This window comes from Ictalurus furcatus, chromosome 4, assembly GCF_023375685.1.
Source record: "Ictalurus furcatus strain D&B chromosome 4, Billie_1.0, whole genome shotgun sequence".
Lineage (NCBI taxonomy): Eukaryota > Metazoa > Chordata > Actinopteri > Siluriformes > Ictaluridae > Ictalurus > Ictalurus furcatus.
This window is the reverse complement of record NC_071258.1, coordinates 9,259,396-9,281,803: the sequence shown is the minus strand read 5'-3', so window position 1 is coordinate 9,281,803 and position 22,408 is coordinate 9,259,396. Positions and strand designations below refer to the sequence as shown.

General features: G+C 38.4%; 1 protein-coding gene across 1 annotated transcript; it reads right to left on the bottom strand.

Annotated features, from left to right (window-relative positions):
* Positions 1-551: 551 nt before the first annotated feature.
* Positions 552-4,325, bottom strand: LOC128606581 (pro-adrenomedullin-like). Its single transcript, XM_053622836.1, has 3 exons — positions 4,115-4,325; positions 3,896-4,015; positions 552-2,578 (listed from the first exon to the last, which is right to left on the bottom strand). Exons 1-3 carry the CDS (start codon positions 4,216-4,218, stop codon positions 2,347-2,349), a joined length of 456 nt encoding a protein of 151 aa, XP_053478811.1. The 5' UTR covers positions 4,219-4,325; the 3' UTR covers positions 552-2,346.
* Positions 4,326-22,408: the final 18,083 nt, after the last annotated feature.

The following is a 22,408-nucleotide window of genomic DNA, read 5'->3' as shown; positions in this document are numbered from 1 at the left end:
CTGGATTGGAAATGGAACATGTGATTGCAGTCTTCAAGGACATGTTTTTATCAGTGTTGCACGTCCTGAATTTTGGCTGTATACCTAGGGTCGTTTTCCTGTTGGAAGGTGATGAAAAACATAGCCACAATGTGATGCTACCACCACCATGCTTCACTGTAGGAATGGTGTTCTCAGGATGAATGAGCAGTGTTGCTGTTCTGCTAAACATTTGTGCCTCATAAGACCAAAAAATCCTTTTCTATATTGACCAAGTCTCCAACCAAGTATCCATGATCGATGGTTGTCCTGTGAACAGCTTCTTGCATCTGAGCTGTGGATCTCTCCAGCTACTTCACAATTACCCTTGGCCTCTTGGTTGCTTTTTCTAACTAATCTCTTCTTTACCTGCTCACTGATTTTTGCTGATTTTTTTCAATAATGGATTTCACTGTGCTTAGTGAAATGGTCAAAATTTGGGATTGTTTTATAACCAAACCCTGATTTATTCTTTACCACAACTTTGTCCCTGACTTATTTTGATAGATCTTTGGATTTCATGATGGTGCATGTTTAGGTGTACAAACTCTGGGTTCTACCATGAAGAAGTGTAGTTATACTGAAATCATGTGACACTTTTAATTGTTACACTGGGACTAATTTAGAGGTTTCAAAGCTGGGTTATTCCATCGCAAGTAGTCCAATACAGGTTGCTTGACCATTTTTTCTTTTCTTTTTTTTATAGTGATTACCTCTATGTAATGGCATTGCAAAACCGCCAGTTTTTTATTTTATTTTTGTTATTATTTTTTTTATTACTTTACTTGGTTTAACCATGACAGCCATCTTTGTGTCATGGTACACAACTAATTTTGGTTATACAGCTGTTTACGGAAACCTCAATATCTTGGCTCAGGATGGTCCTAGCTCCTTAGGACAAAAGCTGATATCTAGAACACATTATATATAAACATGTTACGCATTCTTGTTTTGCACAGACTTAGAACTTAATTCCAAATGTAATGCTCAATATTGCTCACAGTTCCACTTTTAGGGAATGTAATGGGAAGGGTTTGAGTCTTAGACTTTAGGGTGTACCTAGTTAAGTATAGTGTATATGCAGAACATTTCAGGTTTGAGACTTCGCATATTTTTTTCAGGGGGGGTGAGAAAATGCAATTTGTGAAAATTCCCCTCATTTTCAAGTTGAATATCACTTTTAGGGGGATCAGATACAAACCTGAAATTTCCACAGAAATGAGTCCTCTATAGTAGAATTCTGCTGTAAAAATGGTGTTTGAGATCTCACTTGTTACAGAGCTAGGGCTAGTAGAAATCTGGGGAAAAGCCTACTTAATACATGCATTTGGAGAAATGAACAGATGTAATATAAGCATAGCAAATAATAAAAATCAACAGTATTTTACAGTAATTATGTTTATGATTGATATTCTTACTTCCCTTAGATGTTGGCTAGTGGTAAACAGGAGTATAACATTAAAAGGTGTGTGTGTGTGTGTGTGTGTGTGTGTGTGTGTGTGTGTGTGTGTGTGAAAGTGAAAAGGTGGAAAAAAAAAAAAAAAAACCCCAATATTTACAGTATTTACAAAGAACAAATAACATATAACAACACACTCACTATACATTTAACAGTAACGAGGTGGGAAGGCAAGCAAGAGAGGTGCCAAAGAAAATATCTAAATAAGACAAAACACAGCTAACTAGAAGTTTATCAGCTATTCTAACGAATAAACGAAAAAATAGAAAGAAAAGTCTTTGGCATACAAAACGCCCAAGCTAAACTACGCTGACTTACTCATTAAGCAATTGAGATAAGCTGTGTCCAAGCATTTTATATCCAGCTTTCACAAAAACCTATTCTCTCAGATCATTTCCTTTATAGAGCCTTATTGGTGAATGTTTTTCAGTCAGTATTTACGTTTCTCTGTCCTCTTTCCTCTTGCTAGAAAACACAGAGGTGCTGGTAGTTTCCTGAATAAAACCACTGCTTTTCCAGAGGGTGAAGAAGTGACATGCCCTCATATAAGAATTAGAAATATCCTAAATTGTTTCAGAGCTGCTCAAGCACATTTCATATCTTTTAACTTAAACCTACGTCCTTGTTATATCACTTGAACCCCTGCTTCTCTTTTTTACAAGACAGAACTGCCTGGCACATTTTACACAAACACCCATTCTCTCCAGATGACTTGTCTTTAGTCCTGCTTCTCTGATAAAATATGGAGAAGGAAGTTTTGGTTGCTTGGACATAGTAGCGGTTGTTCCCCATTTTTGTGCTTACAGAAAACCCCATAATATTCAGTAGTATTTCAGCAAACTGAGGCAATATAAGAAAAAAGCTTAAGGCTAAATCAGTTTTTGAGGCGAGTCATGTCTCAGAGGGCACTTCCCATGGGTTTGAGCAGCAGAGCATTGAAGGAGGGAACGCCTCCGTCTCCGGCCGTAGCCACAGGGACTGATATTGTGGTTGGGGGCATTATTCTTTTTATTATTGAGCTGACTGATTCGGTAGGCCAGATCATGTACCGAGCAGGTAAGCAGGTTGCAGGCCCTTTTCCCCCTTCCACTCAGATGATCACTGCAAAAGCAAGCAAGACAGAAAGTAAAAAGGAAATTATCCTACTTCATGCTCTGCCAGAACATTCAGAAAGGACCTTTTTTTTAATTCTCTGAGCCTGCTCCACTGCCATTTAGTGTATTGTTGCCTGCATATCTTGCAGTGGAATTACAAGAACATATTTGAGTGCTTAGTGTGTCCTGTTGCTGATGAAAAACCGATTCAGCATAGTCTTTGCAATGCATTTTCATTGTATGGAATTTGCTATGAGTGGTAGTTTCTATTTTTTTTTTAATCATGAAAGTAGGTGAGTGAAAGCAGGGTTGTGGTCATTAAGACTCACCCCTAAATTGTAACCTCAGCACTGACCTCAAATCATATGTCAGACTGTCTACTACTCTTATTAAATTTATGCATAACTTCATAAGCCATATCTGTCTTGTGCTAGCTTGTTTTGTGTTAAATCATCATTGTAACATAATAGATCTTTATTATTATGTACTGCATTGATCAGTCATAACATTAAAACCACTGAGAAGTGAAGTGAATAACATTGATTATCTCATTACTGTGGCACCTGTCAAGGGGTGGGATATATTAGGCAGCAAGTAAACAGTCAATTCTCAAAATTGATGTGTTGGAAGCAGGAAAACCGGACAAGTGTAAGGTTCGGAGCGACTTTGATACGGGTCAAATTGTGATGGCTAGACGACTGGGTCAGAGCATCTCCAAAACGGCAGGTCTTGTGGGGTGTTCCCAGTATGCAGTGGTTAGTACCTACCAAAATGGTCCAAGGAAGGACAACCAGTGAACCGGCAGCAGAGTCATAGACACCCAAGCTGCATTGATACACATGGGGTGCAAAGGTTAGCCTGTCTGGTCCGATCCCACAATTTGAGGAACATGGTAAAAGAGTTCAAGGTGCTGACTTAGCCTCATAATTTCTGTGAGATGTGGGATATGCTGAACAAGCAAGTCCGAGCCATGGAGGCCCCACCTCACAACTTACAGAACTTAAAGGATCTGCTGCTGAAGTCTCGGTGCCAGATAACACAGCACACCTTCAGAGGTTTCGTGGAGTCCATGCCTTGATGGGTCAGAGCTGTTCTGGTGACACAAGAAGGACCTACACAATATTAAGCAGGTGGTTTTAATGTTATGGCTGATCAGTGTATGTAGCCACAGTGAAGCCCATTAATGTCATAATGTGACCATTCATATTGCACCATTTTGAAAATCAGATATTCTTCAAATGCAAACTTCTTGTAAATGTTTTATAAGTAGTGCCACACCATTGCCAAAACCCAGACATGCTATTGGGAGAGAGAGGAAGCCTACCTGCTCAGTGATATAGGTGTCCCCATATTCTTGTTCTCTTGCTCAGCAAGGAGTTCGACTGAATTCTCTAAACTCTTCTGAGGCACATATTGATCCCTCTTCTGCAGTGCCACATTCAGTCTGACACACAAAGACCAGCACAAACATAGCATCAGAATTGCAAACGTGTGTAATTTCCAAAGTAGAGACATTTAAAAAAGTGCTTATGTCTAGACATACTTCATTTCTCTGTCAGAATTAGATGGAATTGTTGCACTTATAACACAAGGCACAAAAGCAGCCAGCAAACACCAAATCATAATATTCCGGGAGACCATCTTCATTTTGACTTAAACCTGTAGAAAGAGTTCAGTTCATTGTACGAGTTTATGACCTATTAAATAATGCATTTCTATAGATATTGAACAGTTGGCTAAAATAACTAAGACGAACAAATCTAATCAGCACCCATCCCTAATCTGCATTAGTCAATGTATGAAAAAAAGACATAACGTTCAGGCAGATGTTATTGGTATTATAGTGAGGCAAGTATTCTCTTGGAGCTGTGCTGCTTTACTGGAAGTCAATAAGTGCTGCTGTACACATGATGATAATAGCTGGATGTCTTTCCAACAGGAACCTATTTCAGACTTGACCTCTATGAAAATGCCAAAATATTCAATCGAAGATAATAATGTCTGACTAGCATTGCAACTGTACCTACCTGAGAAGCTTTGTTCATGAGCGAGAATTAAGAACTGTACTCCTGACTTCTCAAAACTGATTGGTTGGTCTAGAGAAATAGGAATTCCCAAATAATGTCCTGTGTGTGTGTGTATGTGTTAAAGAAGGATAAAGCTGTGACACTACCAATCATCTGATCTAAAACGCAAACCAAGGAGCCTTTTATATTTTACAGGGGGTGGGAGGAGGCAGAAGTTGTGCATGAGTGACAGTCAGCCACATCCCCAACCTTACATGCCCTGTCTTGTGCAGACAAAGGAATGATTTTCCAGCATCATAAACAATAACTGCCCATTAACTGTCTCAAGACATTTGTAATAATCTATTTTTTACAGTATGATTTCTTTGAGAGCAGTTCATAATGTTTGTGGCTATGACTGGTTTAAATGATCATTTCATGTGCTGTATATTCCAGACATGCTGTATATACCTGAATGAAGATTTCATAAATCTTTAATATTGTTGCAGTAAATCTGGACGAATCTCCTATTGGTAATATTACTGGTTGGAAACTGGAATAATGACTTAACACCCGCAGTTCAACTACATACACATTTTTCTGGTGTAGTGTTGTTTTATCCAGAAAAAAATTATAATCGGACATGCTGATGTTGTAGTTATTTGTTTAAAGGTGTGAAGTAATTATGTTCTTCATCTCTAACCAGTTCGATTTAATCATTCATTGATATACTAAATATATTAAAGTATTTTTTTACATTGATATTTTCAGTAGGTGTATGTTCATTCTTAAAAAGCTGTTATCTTCTGTAAGGCCTGCTACTACCGTAATATCGATGTAATACACAGACTTCACAGTTATATTAAGGAGAATGTCATGATTCAGACGTTTTGGATACAAGGAAGGGAATTATTCAAAATAATAATAATAATAATAATAATAATAATAATAATGGTATTAATTCAATTTGACCATGATTTGACTTTGCTGCACTGATATTTCAGGGCACATACTTTCAGCAAGAGTCCATGTGAAGCTTGCTATTGCCCCCAAGATAGTGTTCAGATGCAGTGTTCCAGTACACTGGCTTTACTGACCTCTTCTGTCACACTGTAGTGGAATTGCAAATATGCTTTACTTTGAGACTTGGTGACTATGGTAACATCACGTTAGGCACCTCACAAGTCCCTGGAAATGCTGCAATCAACTGATCAAATGGTTTGTACGTGCTGAGAGTGTTGCTTGATGCTCTGAGGCATTGCGCAGCATCCATAAATGATTTTAAACAACCTCCAAAATCATTTTTGACATTAAGGTACATCAGCTGAAATTAATTTATCCTTACAAAGGATCCTTTCCAGATGCATCCCTGAAGACCTACAGTATATTACAACATCCCTTGCTGGAATAAACACATAGCTGTTGGTTGAACTACGTGGCCTACTGTGGCGTCTCACTTCATAGCAGCTGAGTTGTGTCATGCACAGAGGCTTCTAAACAGTGCAAACAGTGTCTGTATTCACCATGTTTCTCTGTGAGTGATGTAATTAATCAGTTTTTGGGTTCAGTAGGATGTAGTGTTCCTGGCCTAGTCTGCCTCTCTAGCATAAGTTAAATTTTATGATGTAGCATTAGATAATGTGATGGGTTAATTCTTTAGTGCTTGTGCTCAGATTGATAGACTTTAACGTGTTTTAGCATGACTGAATGATATCAGCATTTAGGAATAAAAGCCAAAACCATGGTAAAGAGTAAACAAGAATTGCTCTTCCAATCATACATTAGTCATTTCCCTGTTATTACCACCATCACTGTTCTGAAGAATGTAGTTTTTAATATGTCATGTTCTTACACGATTAACATCAATGTGATGTTAGCTGTTTAAAAAAAAAAGAAGTGAGTTTACAGTAAAGATCCATATGTGCAGGAATTCAGGCATCACATGCTCAAGGCTTACAAACCCAAATTGAGAAACTGATTAATTCATAGGAAAATTTTATCTAGTCCACTAATGCTTTAATTATTTACAGTGTTCATAGATATTCACAGTGTTTATTTGGTGTAAGGGTTTTAAAAAAAAAAAAAAAAAAAAAAAAACACACACACACAAAAAAAAAAAAAAACACACAAAAAACCCAGAAAGGCTGTGGAAGCAGACAGGGTGTGTTTAACAGGGTGTGACTGTGATGAACTCTTATGCCTGGAATGTCAAGCTGATTCTAGGAAATATAAATATGACACCCTATGGTATTCACATAGCCTGTTTTTCTTTTTTTTTTTTTTTTTGCTTTGGGTAAGTGGATACTATGCTATTGACATCCTAATTCGATTACACAAAGCTAATTTGAAGGCCCTCAAGATGATGTGGACATTACATATTTTAAGATTTAATGTTTACTCATGCATTCCTCCTTCAGCATCACCAGGAAGAGCAACAGTATCTACAGCATTGCAGAAGTGGGTGAAATGAATTACATTTCTGTCCAAAAATTTATTAAAAGCACACTTTGACACTCTATGATACATCATATGTCAGCAATTTTATAAATGTACACATTGGAAAAACACACTTTAGGATAAGGTGATTCTAACGTCATTGTGTCGTTATCAAGACTATTCTATTTTATGTACACAAAAATAGTGCACAATTAAATTAAATTACAATGACCAGTGGTATTCCAAAATCTATTAATATAAACTAGGAATGTAATGCAATGCCATTGTCTGTATGTTTAATTCTTAAAATATTCATATCTATTTGTGTATTTAGATTCCAAGCATAAGGGAGGGGGGTGTGGCACATACAGAATTTTTTTTGATGTTAATCCTATCACTGTGCCCTGGAAACACTGGAAAATATTGAACAAAATACGGCTGCTGGAAAATGTAATTTTTCATTCACTTAAAAATTGCAAACTGCATTCAACTCCTGAACCAGACATCCTGTTTCTGGCAATCTGCTATTAAATGGGACTGAATAAGCAAGATAACTATTTTTTATAAAATCAGTGTCTTTCCCAAATCAAGAAACTTTTATTTAGGCTACAGTTGACAATAGCCATCTAATACTATTTAACGAGATTTAATTTTGGCTTTGGGGTTTTGGGATGGGGGACATGGTGGCTTAGCAGGTTTGCCTCACACCTCCAGGGTTGGGGGTTCAATTTGCACCTCCGCCCTGTGTGCACAGTGTTTGTATTTTCTCCCTGTGTCTCGGGGGTTTGCTCCAGGTACCCCAGTTTCCTCCCTCAGTCCAGAGTAGGCTGCATTGTAGGTTGATATCCATTTTGAAATTGTCTGTAGTGTGTGAATGTGTGTGTGATTGTGCCCTGCGATGGGTTGGCACCCCATCCACGGTGTCCCTTGCCTTGTGTCCCGAGTTCCCTGGGATAGGCTCCAGGCTCCTTGTGACCCTGTGTAAGATAAGTGGTACAGAAAATGGGTTTGGGGTCATTTAAGCAGCATTTCATGATAATGAATGAATGATTTTCCAGCAAGATTTTCTTTTAATTGCAATGGAGAACGATCATTTAAGAACAACAAAAAACATGCACAGCTAATGTATTTAAGATTTACAATAAGGCTGTGAAAAATTGCCTTTATTGATTAACCTTTTGATCTTTTGTTAAATAATTTCACAAAAGTACTCTGCTCTCATGGATATCAAACAATTGCAAACAAAACACAGGTTTATCCGAGATAAATATCTTTGTTAAATATATGTGTGCCACAATTATTGGCACCCTTTTAGTCAATACTTTGTGCTACCTCCCTTTGCCAAGATAACAGCTCTGAGTCTTCTCCTATAATGTCTGATGAGGTTGGAGAATACATGGCAAGGGATCTGAGACCATTCCTCCATACAGAATCTCTCCAGATCATTCAAATTTCGAGGTCCACGCTGGTGGACTCTCCTCTTCAGTTCACCCCACAGGTTTTCTATGGGTTTCATGTCAGGGGACTGGGATGGCCATGGCAGGACCTTGATTTTGTGGTCAGTAAACCATTTTTGTGTTGATTTTGATGTATGTTTTGGATCATTGTCCTGCTGGAAGATCCAACCAAGGCCCATTTTAAACTTTAAGCTTAAGCTTATCTGTTGATAGTTGATAGAGTCCATGATGCCATGTATCCTAACAAAATGTCCAGGTCCTCTGGGAGAAAAACAGCCCAAAACATTAAAGAGCCACCATCATATTTAACAGTGGGCAAACTGAAGATGCTTGATTTTGTTTTTGGATGAGAATAGAGGCTTTTTTCTTGAAACCCTTCCAAACAACTTGTGGTGATGTAGGTGACTTCGGATTGTAATTTTGGAGACTTTCTGACCCCAAGACACAACTAACTTCTGCAATTCTCCAGCTGTGATTATAACGTTCTGGCTTTTCTGGGTTACTACGTATAATATAGCATTATTTGAATGAGCACACACTGCATCCTTCACTACTACCAGAGCTGCTGATCAGATGATACAGAAAATTAATCAACACCTTCTGAACAATCAGATTCCAGAATTGAACAGCTTGATTTAATCCACCTGTCAGCAGTGGGTGTTCTGCAACTGCCGAACCCACTAGTTAAAAACTTATGCACATACAATTGTCCACGCAGTCTATGTCCACAGGATGGCGTCCATATTCTTTTTCTTCAAAATGTCTCTTCGTCCAATCATGAGATCTTTGAAACTGACAGCATCCACACTTTGGCCCAATCCTGGTTTTCTCTGGCAGTAGGTTAAGACTTGATGGAGGAGGTTAGACAGAGCTTTCAACAAGATTCCTAACATAAATGAACACCATAGAAATGGTTTTGGGGACACCTAAACCAAAATATGGTGAATTTATAGTAAATTGCCTTTTAGAGAGTGCCTAGTCACTCTGTCAGTCAGTATGGCACTATAAGCTACAAAATCCTATGATCCAGTGAGAAAAAAATTAATATATGTGCATATGTACTGTACCAAGCATCAAGATATACTGTATATTAGACCTACTGTATACTCTCATAGATGCCTGAGACCCTTATATAACCTTCCCTATCTTTCTGTCTCTCCTTCACCCTCTAAATCTTAAAGCATTGTAGTGTGATGTTTTTCACCTCTCTAATTCATAGCTACTGCGTTGTTTAAGAAACAGAAGACCTGATGAAGTAATTCCAACACTTTCCATTTTCAAACCAATTCTAACACATAAAAACATTTTCCACGTTTGCAAAAGTTTTGTATGATTTTAATGAGGCATGTGAAAGGACAGTGCATAATAATTGTGTGCTCAAATATTTGACAGTTTTGTTAAAAGACTCAAAATTCGTGTCCCTGGTGATTTGATGTCGTGGGACTGTTTGTACTATTGCAGTTATAAAGTAAGCATTTGTATGCCGTGTGATGAAAGTTCATTTTTGTGACAAGCACAAGTTGTACACCCAAAACACCAAAGTCTTTAAGTAAGAATAAAACACGACAAGGCATGATGTTTTAAGACAATATTTTTATCCATTTATAGTTTAATTTCATATTGTGGAACATCCTCAACACAAGTTCTCAAGATATCACTTACCTTATAACAGCTATTAAAAGTTGTTCTCTCACCAGCCTCTCGTTTTTCTCCACCTTGAAGTTAATTTTGCTGAGAAAACTGAAAGCCCTCTGTCCTGAAGAGTTTCCTGTGTCTGAAACCTTTGACTGTTGCAAAGTGTTCACACAGGAGACTCCTTCAAGAAACGCTTCCAAAAACATCTCCTAATAGTATGCTTCACCAACAATTACACACCTTTTTTTTATTTGTTTATGTGACGCATGCACGTCACACACCCCTGTGTTAGTTGTTACCATGGTAAAGACAACATATTAGAACGAGCGCATATGTGCTGTTATGGAAAATAAATCAACACCTTCTGGCCAGTCAGAATTGAGAGTTTGATAGCATTGTAGTAAAACACAGAAAATTATGCAGGAAATTAATATACTGGAGGAGAAAAAAAAAAACGCCTGAAATTTAATCAAATGAAGTACATCAAAATCTCTGAAAGTGTTTGGAAGGCAATAGAAGAAAGCACACTAGGTTGGCTTTTCCCAGTGTGATTTTCAGGTATAAACTATATTACATTGAAGAGGAGTAGCTTGATGAAGAGGTGGGACTTTCAATTGAGGATGTTAGAGGAAGTAGAAAGAGTGTCAGAGAGAGAGAGAGAGAGAGAGAGAGAGAGAGAGAGAGAGAGAGACAGTCACTAGCTGGCACCATTTCCAATTAGGTCTTTATAAAGACAAGCAGAGGAGCGCTAGGACTGGATGCTGTGTGTGTGTGATGAGTGTGTGAGAAGCAGAGGATGGTGTTGAGTAAGTACCAGTAAGTGATTATTGCTTCTGTTGCTGCATCAAAATGTGTAGTGTAGTATGGTTTAACCCTCCTATTATGTTATGGGTCAATTTGACCCATTTCCACATTTGAGATGTCTGAAATACTGGTTAATCTCTCTTTCTTTTTGAAATTTCTTCATTTAGGGTCATGAACTTATATGCAAGTATTTCTTCTTATGGCTTGTCTCAAGCCATAATGAAGATTTACTGTTTTAAGCTTTTCTTTGCTATTTTTTGTGTGTATTTGAACTGTGGAAGTCATTTTGACCCATAACATAATGGATGTAACTTTTTCCCCCCAACATAATAGGAGGGTTAAAGGAAAAACCTTTTCGGGGATGTGTTACATCCGTTACATCCTGTGTTTTTTTGTTAAATGTGTTATTTAGCCTTATTGTGCTCACTCCTAAGTGGTAGCTGAGTGAATGTTTTTTATCTAGACATATTGCAGTAGTTTTAGGACGGACTATAATATCATGTGTCTTAATATTACAAATCCTTAGCTATTATTATTGCTTACATAATATTTTGTAATATAAGACAATACAAGAAGTTTTGTGTGGACCACCGAAATCATTTAAAAACAAGACACACAACATGCAGAACAGGTTTATTGAGAAAATGTAACTTTTTCAAAGAATTATTTTCATGTTCAGAAACACCTCATGTTCATCATCTTCATTTCCTTTCTAATGTTTCCGTTCCGTTATCGTCAAGCCATTTCATCCCTTTTATTCCAAATTATTAGTTAAAGTGTGTATTTAAATGTTATCCCTCCACCCCATCATCATCATCACCACCACCAGTGCAGATTGTGTGACTTGTATTTGGGTCATATTTCGCCTCTACACAGTGACGTGGTGCTTTAAGAAGCGTGGAGGAGTGCTGAAAGGCTGTTTTTTGTGTTCTGTGCTGAATGAGAAGCTGCATTGCAGAGCCAAATACAGCACAGCAGAATACACAGTCTCACTCACTCACACACACAAACACACAATAAACCAGGAAAACAAGACCTGGCTGATCTCTGATGAAGGTGAGAGGATCAGAAGGACCAGACATCAAAGGTAGGATTTGCTGTCTGTTTCGAAATGTCTAAACAGTGAAGCTGTTTTTCTAACAGTGGAAGTGAGAATATGTCTAATCAGCATTGTAATTCTGATGACTGCCACAGTGGAGTGTGTGTGCGTACAGTGCTACACGGTGACCTTGTTACTGTACTTCGATTTCCTGACAGCAGTACACACAGATCACAATTCCAGTTACCTCGGGCAGCTATAGAAACCCTCATCCTCTCCCGTTGTGTGTCTCAGAAGACAGTAAGATATTGTGTAGACCAGTGCTGATTGTACGTAGAGTGGGAGTGATGTAGTTGCTCATGTGAAGGGCGCGTGATGAATATAAATGACCAGTACTCAAAAACAGATCTTTCCAGACCTCCACAGAAACAATGTGGTAATGGATCTGGCCCTTGAGGAAGATATCAGTGACTTAACATATTGGCTTGGAACAGAGTAATGTATAGACCATCTGTTTCTGGGTTTTTAAATGTTTGGATGGATGGGTTGAGTGAAGGATTCAATGATAGACTAACTCTTTACTGTGATATACTCTAGAACTGAACATCAGCTGTTGAGGGGTTGCTTGAGGCTAACATTAGTACAGAAACAGAGACCATGCCTTGGCATTATTCGTGTAACAGCTGCCTTGTAACACCATGAGAATGAAGCCACTGTGGTCTAGTATAATCACTACAGCATTACATAATATGCAGATAAGGCCATCTGTGAGGCGTTAGGCCTGGGATACATTGGTGACAAATCAAACATTTGTCAAGTCTTGGTTTTTATTGTTTAAGTGTGTAATGAAGGTGTATACATGGCATAGAGTCAGCTGTAAACAAAGAGATGAGAGAGGGCATAAGTATAACACACATATACACACACCCAAAAGATACCACTGTCTTATACAGTTAAATGTTCAGAATTTTTTGGATAGTGTGCAGGCCTCAGCATGCTTCAATAGAAAAGTGTGTGTCTAGGACCGCTAACACTGGTCCTAACCAAGCAGTTAATATTTGGAATGTATAATCCTGTAGATTTGTAGAATAGGTGTATGCATGGATATTAATAAACACCAAAGTTAATACAATATTATTGTGTCATGTGTGTCAAATGAAAGCTTTCACATTTCCAGTGTCTCACATTATTCTATTGTTCCCATTACTACTCTGTTGTTATTGTTCCTAATTGTCTGGGTGTTTCCTGGCACAGAGAGCACATGGCTTCATGGGTGGGAGGAGTGTTTTAATCTAGGGCTTTCATTGGTTATCTGACATGAGCATATGTCTTCAAGGTCTGGGCCATTAGTGAATGACCCAGATCATTTATTGTTGTGACATGCACTGAAAAGAAGAAAAGTGTCAAACAGATATTGAATCTGATTGTTGTCGTTTCCCTTTTATGAGCATGTGAGCTTTAATGTGGGTGTGGAATAATGTCTAAAGGTCATGCTTTCAGCCTGGATTGTATTATTGAATTTGGGGCCACCATGACACTGCTTAATGCTCTAGGATGAATTATATTATCCAAATGTTCTTTGCTTGCTTCCACAAGCCGTGCTGACGTGGACTATTCACATTTCACATTGCCTTGTATTCTTATACACCAGACAGATTTACTGCCTTGCCACATCTTCCTTCGACTCCATCTCCAAAACCCCCCCGTTTACAGCTCTGTGGCTGCCTTTCTCAGAGCTATGGGCCACTTAGCATTCCACGAGGTTGCTCGTTTTCTGTCTGAGGAGCTGTGCGGGGTGCCACTGCATGTCACATATCCCACACACGCTATTCTGGTGTGCCTTTTGTCTGCATTGAGTGATTTGGTTTGGCCAGGTGCCAGGAATCCATGGCTGGTTTTATTTGTTCAAAGTTAAAGTTGTATACTTGGAGAAGACATTCCATGCATATAGTCAGGAGGGGTTTTGTATTCGTTCTGACTGTTTGCATGAATTCTGTATGGACGTGCCACTTCTAAAGGTTTAGTGTAATAATAGCAAGCCACAACAGGAATGTGTAGCCATATGGTCCTAATCCTTGGTCATATAAAGATGGTACATGTAATAGTTGGATTAACTACAGAGGTGTGATTAGTAGGTTAAAGTCACGCTTACTGCTACAAGTGTTCATTTGGCTGATGCTTTTATCCAATTGGGGATACAAATGAGCAAATAAATGTTAATGGTTTTGCTCAAGGACCCAACAGTGGCAGCTTGGCAGTGCTGGGATTTGAACTCACATCCTTCCCTTTAACGCGTTAACCACTGAGTCACCGAGTCACTAAGTCACTGAGTCACTTCCCTTGTTCAGAATTGTAGCTTAACACAGAGGGAAGGCTTCTTAAACCCGGAATTGCTGGATCATACCATTCTATCTGTTAAGGAAATTGGACAAGACAGGTCAAGAGGTCCAAACACTGTAGCTGCTGTGCGTTTTGCATTGTGTTTTGTTTTGTTGTGATGCTGCTTTTTCTCAGTCTTTACAGTACAAATCTGAGAGGAAGGATAACATCTGTAAGAATCATTTGAATCAACACAAACATAACAGTTCAGTCCAAAGCTAGATAGATCTCAACTCTGTCAGTGAAATGTTTTGGCAGTTTAGCAACATTTAAACGATCTGAAGAATCAGGGCCAAGCTTTATAGAGCCCTAGTTGAGCAAAAGTGTCAAGTCTTAGGAGGAGAGCTGTCCATCTCTCAACTCTCTCTTTCTGTCTACATGAGTGTACTATTCCGCTTTAATCCTCAGTCTCGGCTCAAGCCCAGCACGGAGTCAGAGGTCGATTATAGGGGTTACACAGTGTTGTGCTGAGCACACAAGGCCCAAATGTAGTACATTGAAAATCTCTCTCTTTCTCTCCTTTTTCACTCTCTCTCACTTTCTATCTCCCTTGACTAAGCATCCATAGAATTTGGCAGACTTAAGTGCTCCTTTCCGTTGCTTCCTCGCACAGATTTGTGCTTTTGTGTGTTTGCCAGTCTAATAGTGAAGCACTGGATTGCTGCAGTAAGTCCACGCCAGATTCTTGCTTTTCCTCTGCCATTAACCTGCTTAGAGAGAGTGCAGTTTCTCGGCCAAGGACACGTCCAGGACGAGGCAAGCAGCTTCCGTCCCAGGCCACACAGAGCTGACAGTGCACTGAGCTGAACGAACTGGCACAGCCGAGAGCATGTGGGTTATTAGATACTAAATCCTGCTTTTAAGCTTCTGTGAAATAACTCTTTAGAGCTGGCAGGGTGGCTAGTTAAACATAGGCCAAAGTGCTCTGGGTTCTTGGAGGAACAGTTCTCATTCTCTCCCTTCCTTCCTTTCTATCTCTCTCTCTCTTCTATTGTGCCAAGTAAAAAGAAGAATTTCATCTCCAAGCTCAATTAGACTCATTGAGCAGCTGTTAGGAAGATCTCTTACAATAATACTCTAGCCATGTTCTCATCCTAAGCTCTACCTACCGTATATAGATTACCATGGACAAAAAATATTGATACATTTCCGCGTATGGAGAAAAAGCCAGAAAATATGTTTACTTGAAAGTTACTTATATGGGAAAGCTAAAGGCAGTTTTCGGGGGTTTATCCAAATTTTCAACATGAGATATGCTTTTTTAATTTATTATTATTATTATTATTATTATTATTATTATTATTATTATGTGCAGGAACATTGAAGAGGAAGGGTACAGTCATTCTTGGGTGTGTTTGGGGTCATGGGGGACATGCGTGTGTGTGTGTGCGTGTGTGTGTGTGTGTATGAAGGAGGACGAGGCTTGCACTCCAGCTGTCATTGAACCCCCAGAATCATATTTCCTGTGTGTCCACGCCTCACTTGTTTCTCTACACATATGTAATGCATGCTCATGTGTCAGTGTGGCTGTTGTGAAATATAACGCTCGCTGGAGTAAAATCTGAAGAGATCATCAGAAGTCCTCTGTCATGCTCCGTCAGACACAGAAAACATTAAAGCCTCGAAGCAGCTTCTGTCCATGCGTTCAGAACAGGTGAGACGGTTTCAGAGGCAGAATGAGCAGGAAGAGTGATCAGAGGAAAGGAGAATAGAGGATTCCAGTTGAGCACTGAGCAGTTAAAAGGATGAGGAATGTCTGTCACCTGTCTCGTTTAGCAGAATGAAGTTCTCTGGTCCTCTACGCCATCCTGTATAAAAATGTCTTAAGAATGGCAGACAACATTAATGAATATGCATAAAAAGTGCTGTTATGATGATATATTCACTCTAAGTTATCCAAAAGTGAGCAACACAGATCAGCCCAGTTCAGCAATTCAGCCCAGTTTGTTAAATTTAACTGTGGCATGGCTGAATGCTTCTATAAAAACTAAACTTTAAAGCAATACTCCATATTTTTTCAACCAAATGTACTGTATCTGTAGCATAAATGTAATTACCATGGGCAAAAGTTTTGGCACAGTACCATAGAGATAAGCACATTTGTCTCTCCCCTTGTGAGTTCGAATCCCACCTCCGCCCTGTGTGCGCAGAGTTTGCATGTTCTCCTTGTGCTTAGGGGGTTTCCACCCCAGTCCAAAGACATTTGTTGTAGGCTGGTTGGCATTTCCAAATTATCCATAGTGTGCGATTGTGCCTTGCAATATGTTGGCACCTGCCCAGGATGTTCCCTGCCTTGTGCCCCGAGTCCCCGAGATATGCTCCACGCTGCCCTGTGACTCTGTGTACGATAAGCAGTATTGAAAATGGATGGATGGAAGAATTTTGTTTCCCTGTACTGAAAAAAGAACAGAAAAGCTGATTATTTAAAAGCTCACCTACTGTGAAAGGGCTGTTGTGAAATTTTGTCTCTAAATGTTTAAAAAATGCAACCTTATAAGCTCCAGGGTCCCTGGTTTGGCCCTGAGCTTAATATGTGTGTGATGTGTATGAATTATATAATGCTAAACCAAATGCAATACACTCTAACAATAAGGGGTATTATGTGCTTTTATCCAACCTTCCAACAATGAAGCAAAAAGTATTTTCAGTTATTTATGCCTTTATGGTATATATCTGTGGTATATTTCTACTATCTATGGTCTATACTGTCAGACCCACATTACTATATTGATGACATATAATCACAAGTTGTCCTCACTGGGAAAACATAGCTTCATCTCTAAGAGCTACAGACATACAGTATCTTGGACTGTACACAATTCATAAAATTGCTCTATGGCAGTTGTTTTGCATAATAGTGCATTGACGGAGTTCAGTAACTGCATTACAGGTGAGTTATTATCCAGGTTTTTCTGAGTACTGGGAAATGTGTTGAAATAATGTTCTGTGGTAATCTGTCATGCAGAACATACTGTATAGAGATAGTAAATAAAGATTAGGTTACTAAACACTGGAGTATTTCTCTAACTCAATGGTTGCTTTTGAATGTGGGTAGGCTTGGATCTCTGTGCTTACCTCAGGGAGTGACAGGGTGGAGTTTTCGTGGCCAGAAGGTCTCTCCTGTTTTAAACTCTACTTTAGTAGACAAATATTTTCCAGGAGAGAATATCTAAGTGCCTTAAAATTACACACTTCCTTGATTTCAGATCTTTCAGATTCCATAAGTGACCACCAAACGTTTCTGTCTCACCAAAAGCCTGTCATGCAAGGAAAAATACATTTAACCTGCCAGTCTTGAAGATGTACTTCTGTCTGAATAAATGGCAAATGAATCAATTAGACTTCTCTCTAGGCTGTGAATGAAAAGGGAAGGGCCTAAAACCATGTACAAAGTGGAACATTGAACTGATGTCATACTTAGCACCAAGAGCCAAATATGATTCATTCCGAAATTCAGTCCATAAAAGCATACTGTAAAACCTCTGACATCAGTTATAGAGTATCAAGCCCAGGCAAGGCCATGTTGGAAACAGCCAGTGCTGTTACACAGCACTAAGACTGTAGTTTAAAGTATCTAATCTCTTGGTTAGCCATGCATTTTATTATCAAACTGAATGTTTAACACAGCCACTTTTCTTTCTTTTTTTTTTTTTTAAATGGAAGTTAATGGTAGATTAAGTAATCTAATTGGAGAGAATGGGAGATAAGAATTCATGCTTTGAAAGAGTGTGGTGATCCGAGTAAAGGTCAAATTTGATATAAAAGTATCTGGTAATCAAAGAATGGCTGAAATATTTCAACATTCATTTCAGTGAATATTAAAAACAATTCCTTTTAACCAGCATCTTTAGTCACATCAAGTGAAATTCCATATATAACACAATGCCTTAAAAGAAGAAAATCCGACTTAGCAATTCACACCATTCCCATCATGAAAGTTCCCAGAAATCTATTTTGGTAGAAAATTGCAGTCCTTGACTGTGCCAAATCTGGCCAGTCTTTGGCCTTTAAATGAGCCTGTTGTCTCTCTGGGAACTTTCCTGCTATCTCTCATGTCATGGAGTGCTGCTCACCAGAAGTTTCTCACTGTGTATATTCTTCCACTGCTACAAATGTTTTATAAAGTAACACATCTCAGTAGAAAACCTAACTACAGTTAAACTATCAAACCATTTTACCTGCTTAGGTTGTTCCTGAAATGAATCTTTATTCTTAATTTGCCCAAACTGCCCATTAAAGAAACATTCACTCTGAAAATACACCAATAAACAGTTCTGTAATTGTAATTGTGATGATGTCATTCTTGGCAAAACACCTGTAAATGAGAGGCCATACAAATGATTGCCAGCACATACGTAGTTGCATTACTAACATCTTCCATAAATTTTATTGGCTTGGTTGCGCATGATGTGCGTGTGTGTTCATTTTAGCAAGCTAGAGCTGGTCCATTTTGTAGACCTGTATGCATTCTGTGCATTCCAAACTTTTGTGGTACCATAATATATACTGGCTGGTCATTAGGATTAGTCTACCACTTAGCTGTTTTAACACTGTGTCCTTATTCCACTTCCTGTTTCCTATTTCCTCCATTAAGCATTGTAAGCAGATGACATATTTGTGATATCATCTGTATTTACTTCTCTTGAATTGGATGTGTAATGAAATCAGGAGGCAGGCAGCGAGTAGTGAACTGGAGTGTATCTTTTACTTAGAAACATTACCAACAGTTTACCTTAAAAACTGGCACTATGTTAATATACTGACTTGCTTTATGTCCAAGGGTGTCGTAAAATAGCGTCACAAAATATTCAGTGCCTACGTGAATATTTCATCATCTGAGGTGAATTATTAAGAAAATGACCAGCTTTCTGCTGTCTCTTGCTTATAATTTTCTTAGTGTGTTACGATCAGCTCAACTCAGCTCTATGCTTGACTGTGACATCAACAGTAAGATTCTTATAAATTTGCTGTGGTGTGTTCTTAAAAAACCTCAAACATCAAGCCAAACATTTACACCAAGTAAAATTACAAACTTTCAGTGCCAGAGTCTTAATAGAATTCAGTTTAATACAAAAAAAAATCAGTAAGTAAAAATATGCAACAATACTAATAGAGTTCAATTAAAATGTCAAATAATATATATACATACAGCAGTTACAGAAGTGCTGGAGATCCAGATTGATCCAGAGTGATTAAAACCTTTTGCTCCAGAAGATCAATCAGAGTGGACTTGGTTGGAAGGTATTTTTACCAAGTTGCAATCCTAAAGCATGCCATGGATCGTAAAAGCATGTTGGAATGTTTGAATCATCCAATAAAAATGCTTTCATGCCTTTATTATATATTCATTAGGCAGCTTGTAAGCACTGAGGAATCCCTCGGTGGAGTAAAGGAAAGAAGGATGACTGTTTCTTAAGTCTCAGCTCAGCTTACCGTGATGGATTAATTTATGTTTATCCAGATATTCAGGCCACAAACTCACATTCTGTTTCCATTCTGGAAATTAAAATGCTACGAATTTAACTGATTTTTATCATAGCACTGTTGAATTCTCTAGTCAGGAGGTGTTGATTAATTTTCTATCACAGACAAATTACAGGTTTGTATGAATGTTCTCGTTCTAATGCGCTATCGGTAATACACAGGGGTTATGTTTCACTCCATGTTATCTAAGTCTAATATTTAACAGATTCAAATTGTGGTGTTATTTGACAAATAAAAATTATTTTGAGTATGATTTAACATTTATGAAAGGAGTCTTCAGTGTCAGCACTTTGCAGCAGTTAGAGGTAAAGCTGTAATTTTACACAGGAATGTCTAAGAGCAGAGAATTTATTGTAACTTTTAGCAGTTTCTCAGTAAGTGCATGTGACAACTAACTTGAGGACATTTTACACCATTAAATGTAATTATAAATTGACTTTTTTTTTTAAAAAAAAAGGAAAGTAACTTGTTTCGTGGTCATTCCACAATATTAAATGTAACTATAAATTGATCAAAAGTATATGTTGTAGGGGGGCATGGTGGCTTAGTGGCTTAGTGGTTAGCAGGTTTGCCACCCACCTCCAGGGTTGTGGGTTTGATTCCCGCCTCTGAACTGTGTGCATGGAGTTTGTATGTTCTCCCCGTGCTTTGGGGGTTTCCTCCAGATACTCCGGTTTTCTCCCCCAGTCCAAAGACATGCACTGTAGACAGATTAGCACCTCTAAATTGTCCGTGGTATGTGAGTGTGTGCACAGTTGTGCCCTGCAGTGGGTTGGCACTTCATTCAGGGTGTCCCCCGCCTTGTGCCACAAGTTCGCTGGGATAGGCTCCAGGCTTCCCACAACCCTGTGTAGGAAAAGTGGTACAGAAGATGGATGGATGATGATATAAGAGGAATTAAATACTTTGTGACATGCTGTAATAGCATCATAACAGCATGCTTGACTAAGTTTTATTCCCTATTTTACTTCATTTTATAATTTAAAAATATTTTGGAGCAATGTGGTTCACAGGAATGTCTGTTAACACTGAGTCACCAGAAAATTTCAGAAGAGAACATCCATGCTGAAGAGAATTGCAGAATCTTTGTTTTTCACCCTTAAGTACATTACATAATGCCAGCAAGCCACCTGTTGTTATGTGGTCAGAAGTGGATGGCATCATGAGAAGATCGGTTTACTAACTCCACTCTATCATGGTTTTAGCTAGATAATTTCCTTAGATCCTGACCTATTTGTACTAGCATGAGGATGTATTTGATGAAGACTACAAGGGCTTCTGCTAAATATTGTAAATGTAAATGAACGGATAATACTAAGTGCATATGAAAGTCATTCACAGCTCAAGTGTTCTCAATAGGACATTTCACACTTCCTGCTCTCTTGAAGGTAATTACAAGAGAAATGCTTCAAACCCCTCCCTGTTAGAAAGTGTCAGAGATTCCAGTTTGAAAAGATGCTCTGTAAAACCCCAAATCACACAATATTTAATATACTGGTAAAGAACATGAGTAATTAAAATTCCCCTAAAATGTTCTTATGAGGCCATACACCATCTTTGATTTACTTGGACTGTGGCAGTATGGGAAATCTGTGATCTTGTGGAGTGATTTGTTTGTGCTGTCTCTGGTGAAAGACTGAAGGATGCCATGCTGTTTTGGAGTTGTTGGAGAGAGCTCCAGTGCATCGCTATGCAGTGTGTTAGACAAAGCTTTCTTTTGGCTGGGGACACAGAGCGGTCAAATGGGAGACTTTGTCTTCTTCTTTCTGTCTCTTAGCTCAAACTGAAAAAAGACCCTTTGTATCCGGCTGCAATCACATGTCCCAATATTTGAACAGCTGCACTGTATGTGTGTGCGTGTGTGTGTGTGTGTGTGTGTGTGTGTGTGTGTGTGTGTGTGTGTGTACAGTGAATTTCTAGCAGGGTAAAATAATGCAGCATGGAATGAGTATATCAGATTTTATTGATTCTCTTATGGGACTGATTCTCATGGATGTAAATGAAGACATCCAAGAATAACTGAATAACTTTATTTTGCAACAATGAATTGAATCATTTATTGGAGTTAGGAAGCCATGGTGTTTTCAAAGACAATACAAGATACGGCAAAAACAATACATCAATAGAATAAAGAAAATGAATTGAAATAGAAAAGGCTAGTGCTAAAATACACAATGGAATAGAATAATGAAGAGAATAAATTCAAACAAAGTAAAACAAAACCCAATACTGATTAGAAGAATACATTTGAAGAAAAGGTGGACTGGGTGTGAAGAACCTTTTTTTAGTTTTTTTTAATCCCCAAGAATGCAAGGGATCATACACATTTATTCCAATATGCTGTTGAATTGTTGAATCTTGATTGGTCAGAAAGTGCTTACAGCACTCTCTCTGATAACAAAGTTGGCAACAAGGCATACCGTAGTATTGCAGTTGTTCTAATATGGTATAGTCTCTATAGCAATGTCTAATTCACAGTGACTTGTATGATGAACATGCAACTAACTTAGGCCTAACAATAAACAGATTTTAAACTAGTGTTTATTTAACAATGAACAACTATAAAAGTTGCTCTGTCCTTGCATTCCTTAAGAAGA

What these genes read in the sequence shown, in the direction of transcription:
- LOC128606581 (XM_053622836.1), bottom strand. Translation starts at nt 4,218, where the DNA reads ATGAAGATGGTCTCCCGGAATATTATGATTTGGTGTTTGCTGGCTGCT. An exon ending in AATTCTGACAGAGAAATGAA is followed by an intron (nt 4,016 to 4,114) that starts GTATGTCTAGAC and finishes TTTGTGTGTCAG; the next exon opens with ACTGAATGTGGCACTGCAGA. An exon ending in ACACCTATATCACTGAGCAG is followed by an intron (nt 2,579 to 3,895) that starts GTAGGCTTCCTC and finishes TTGCTTTTGCAG; the next exon opens with TGATCATCTGAGTGGAAGGG.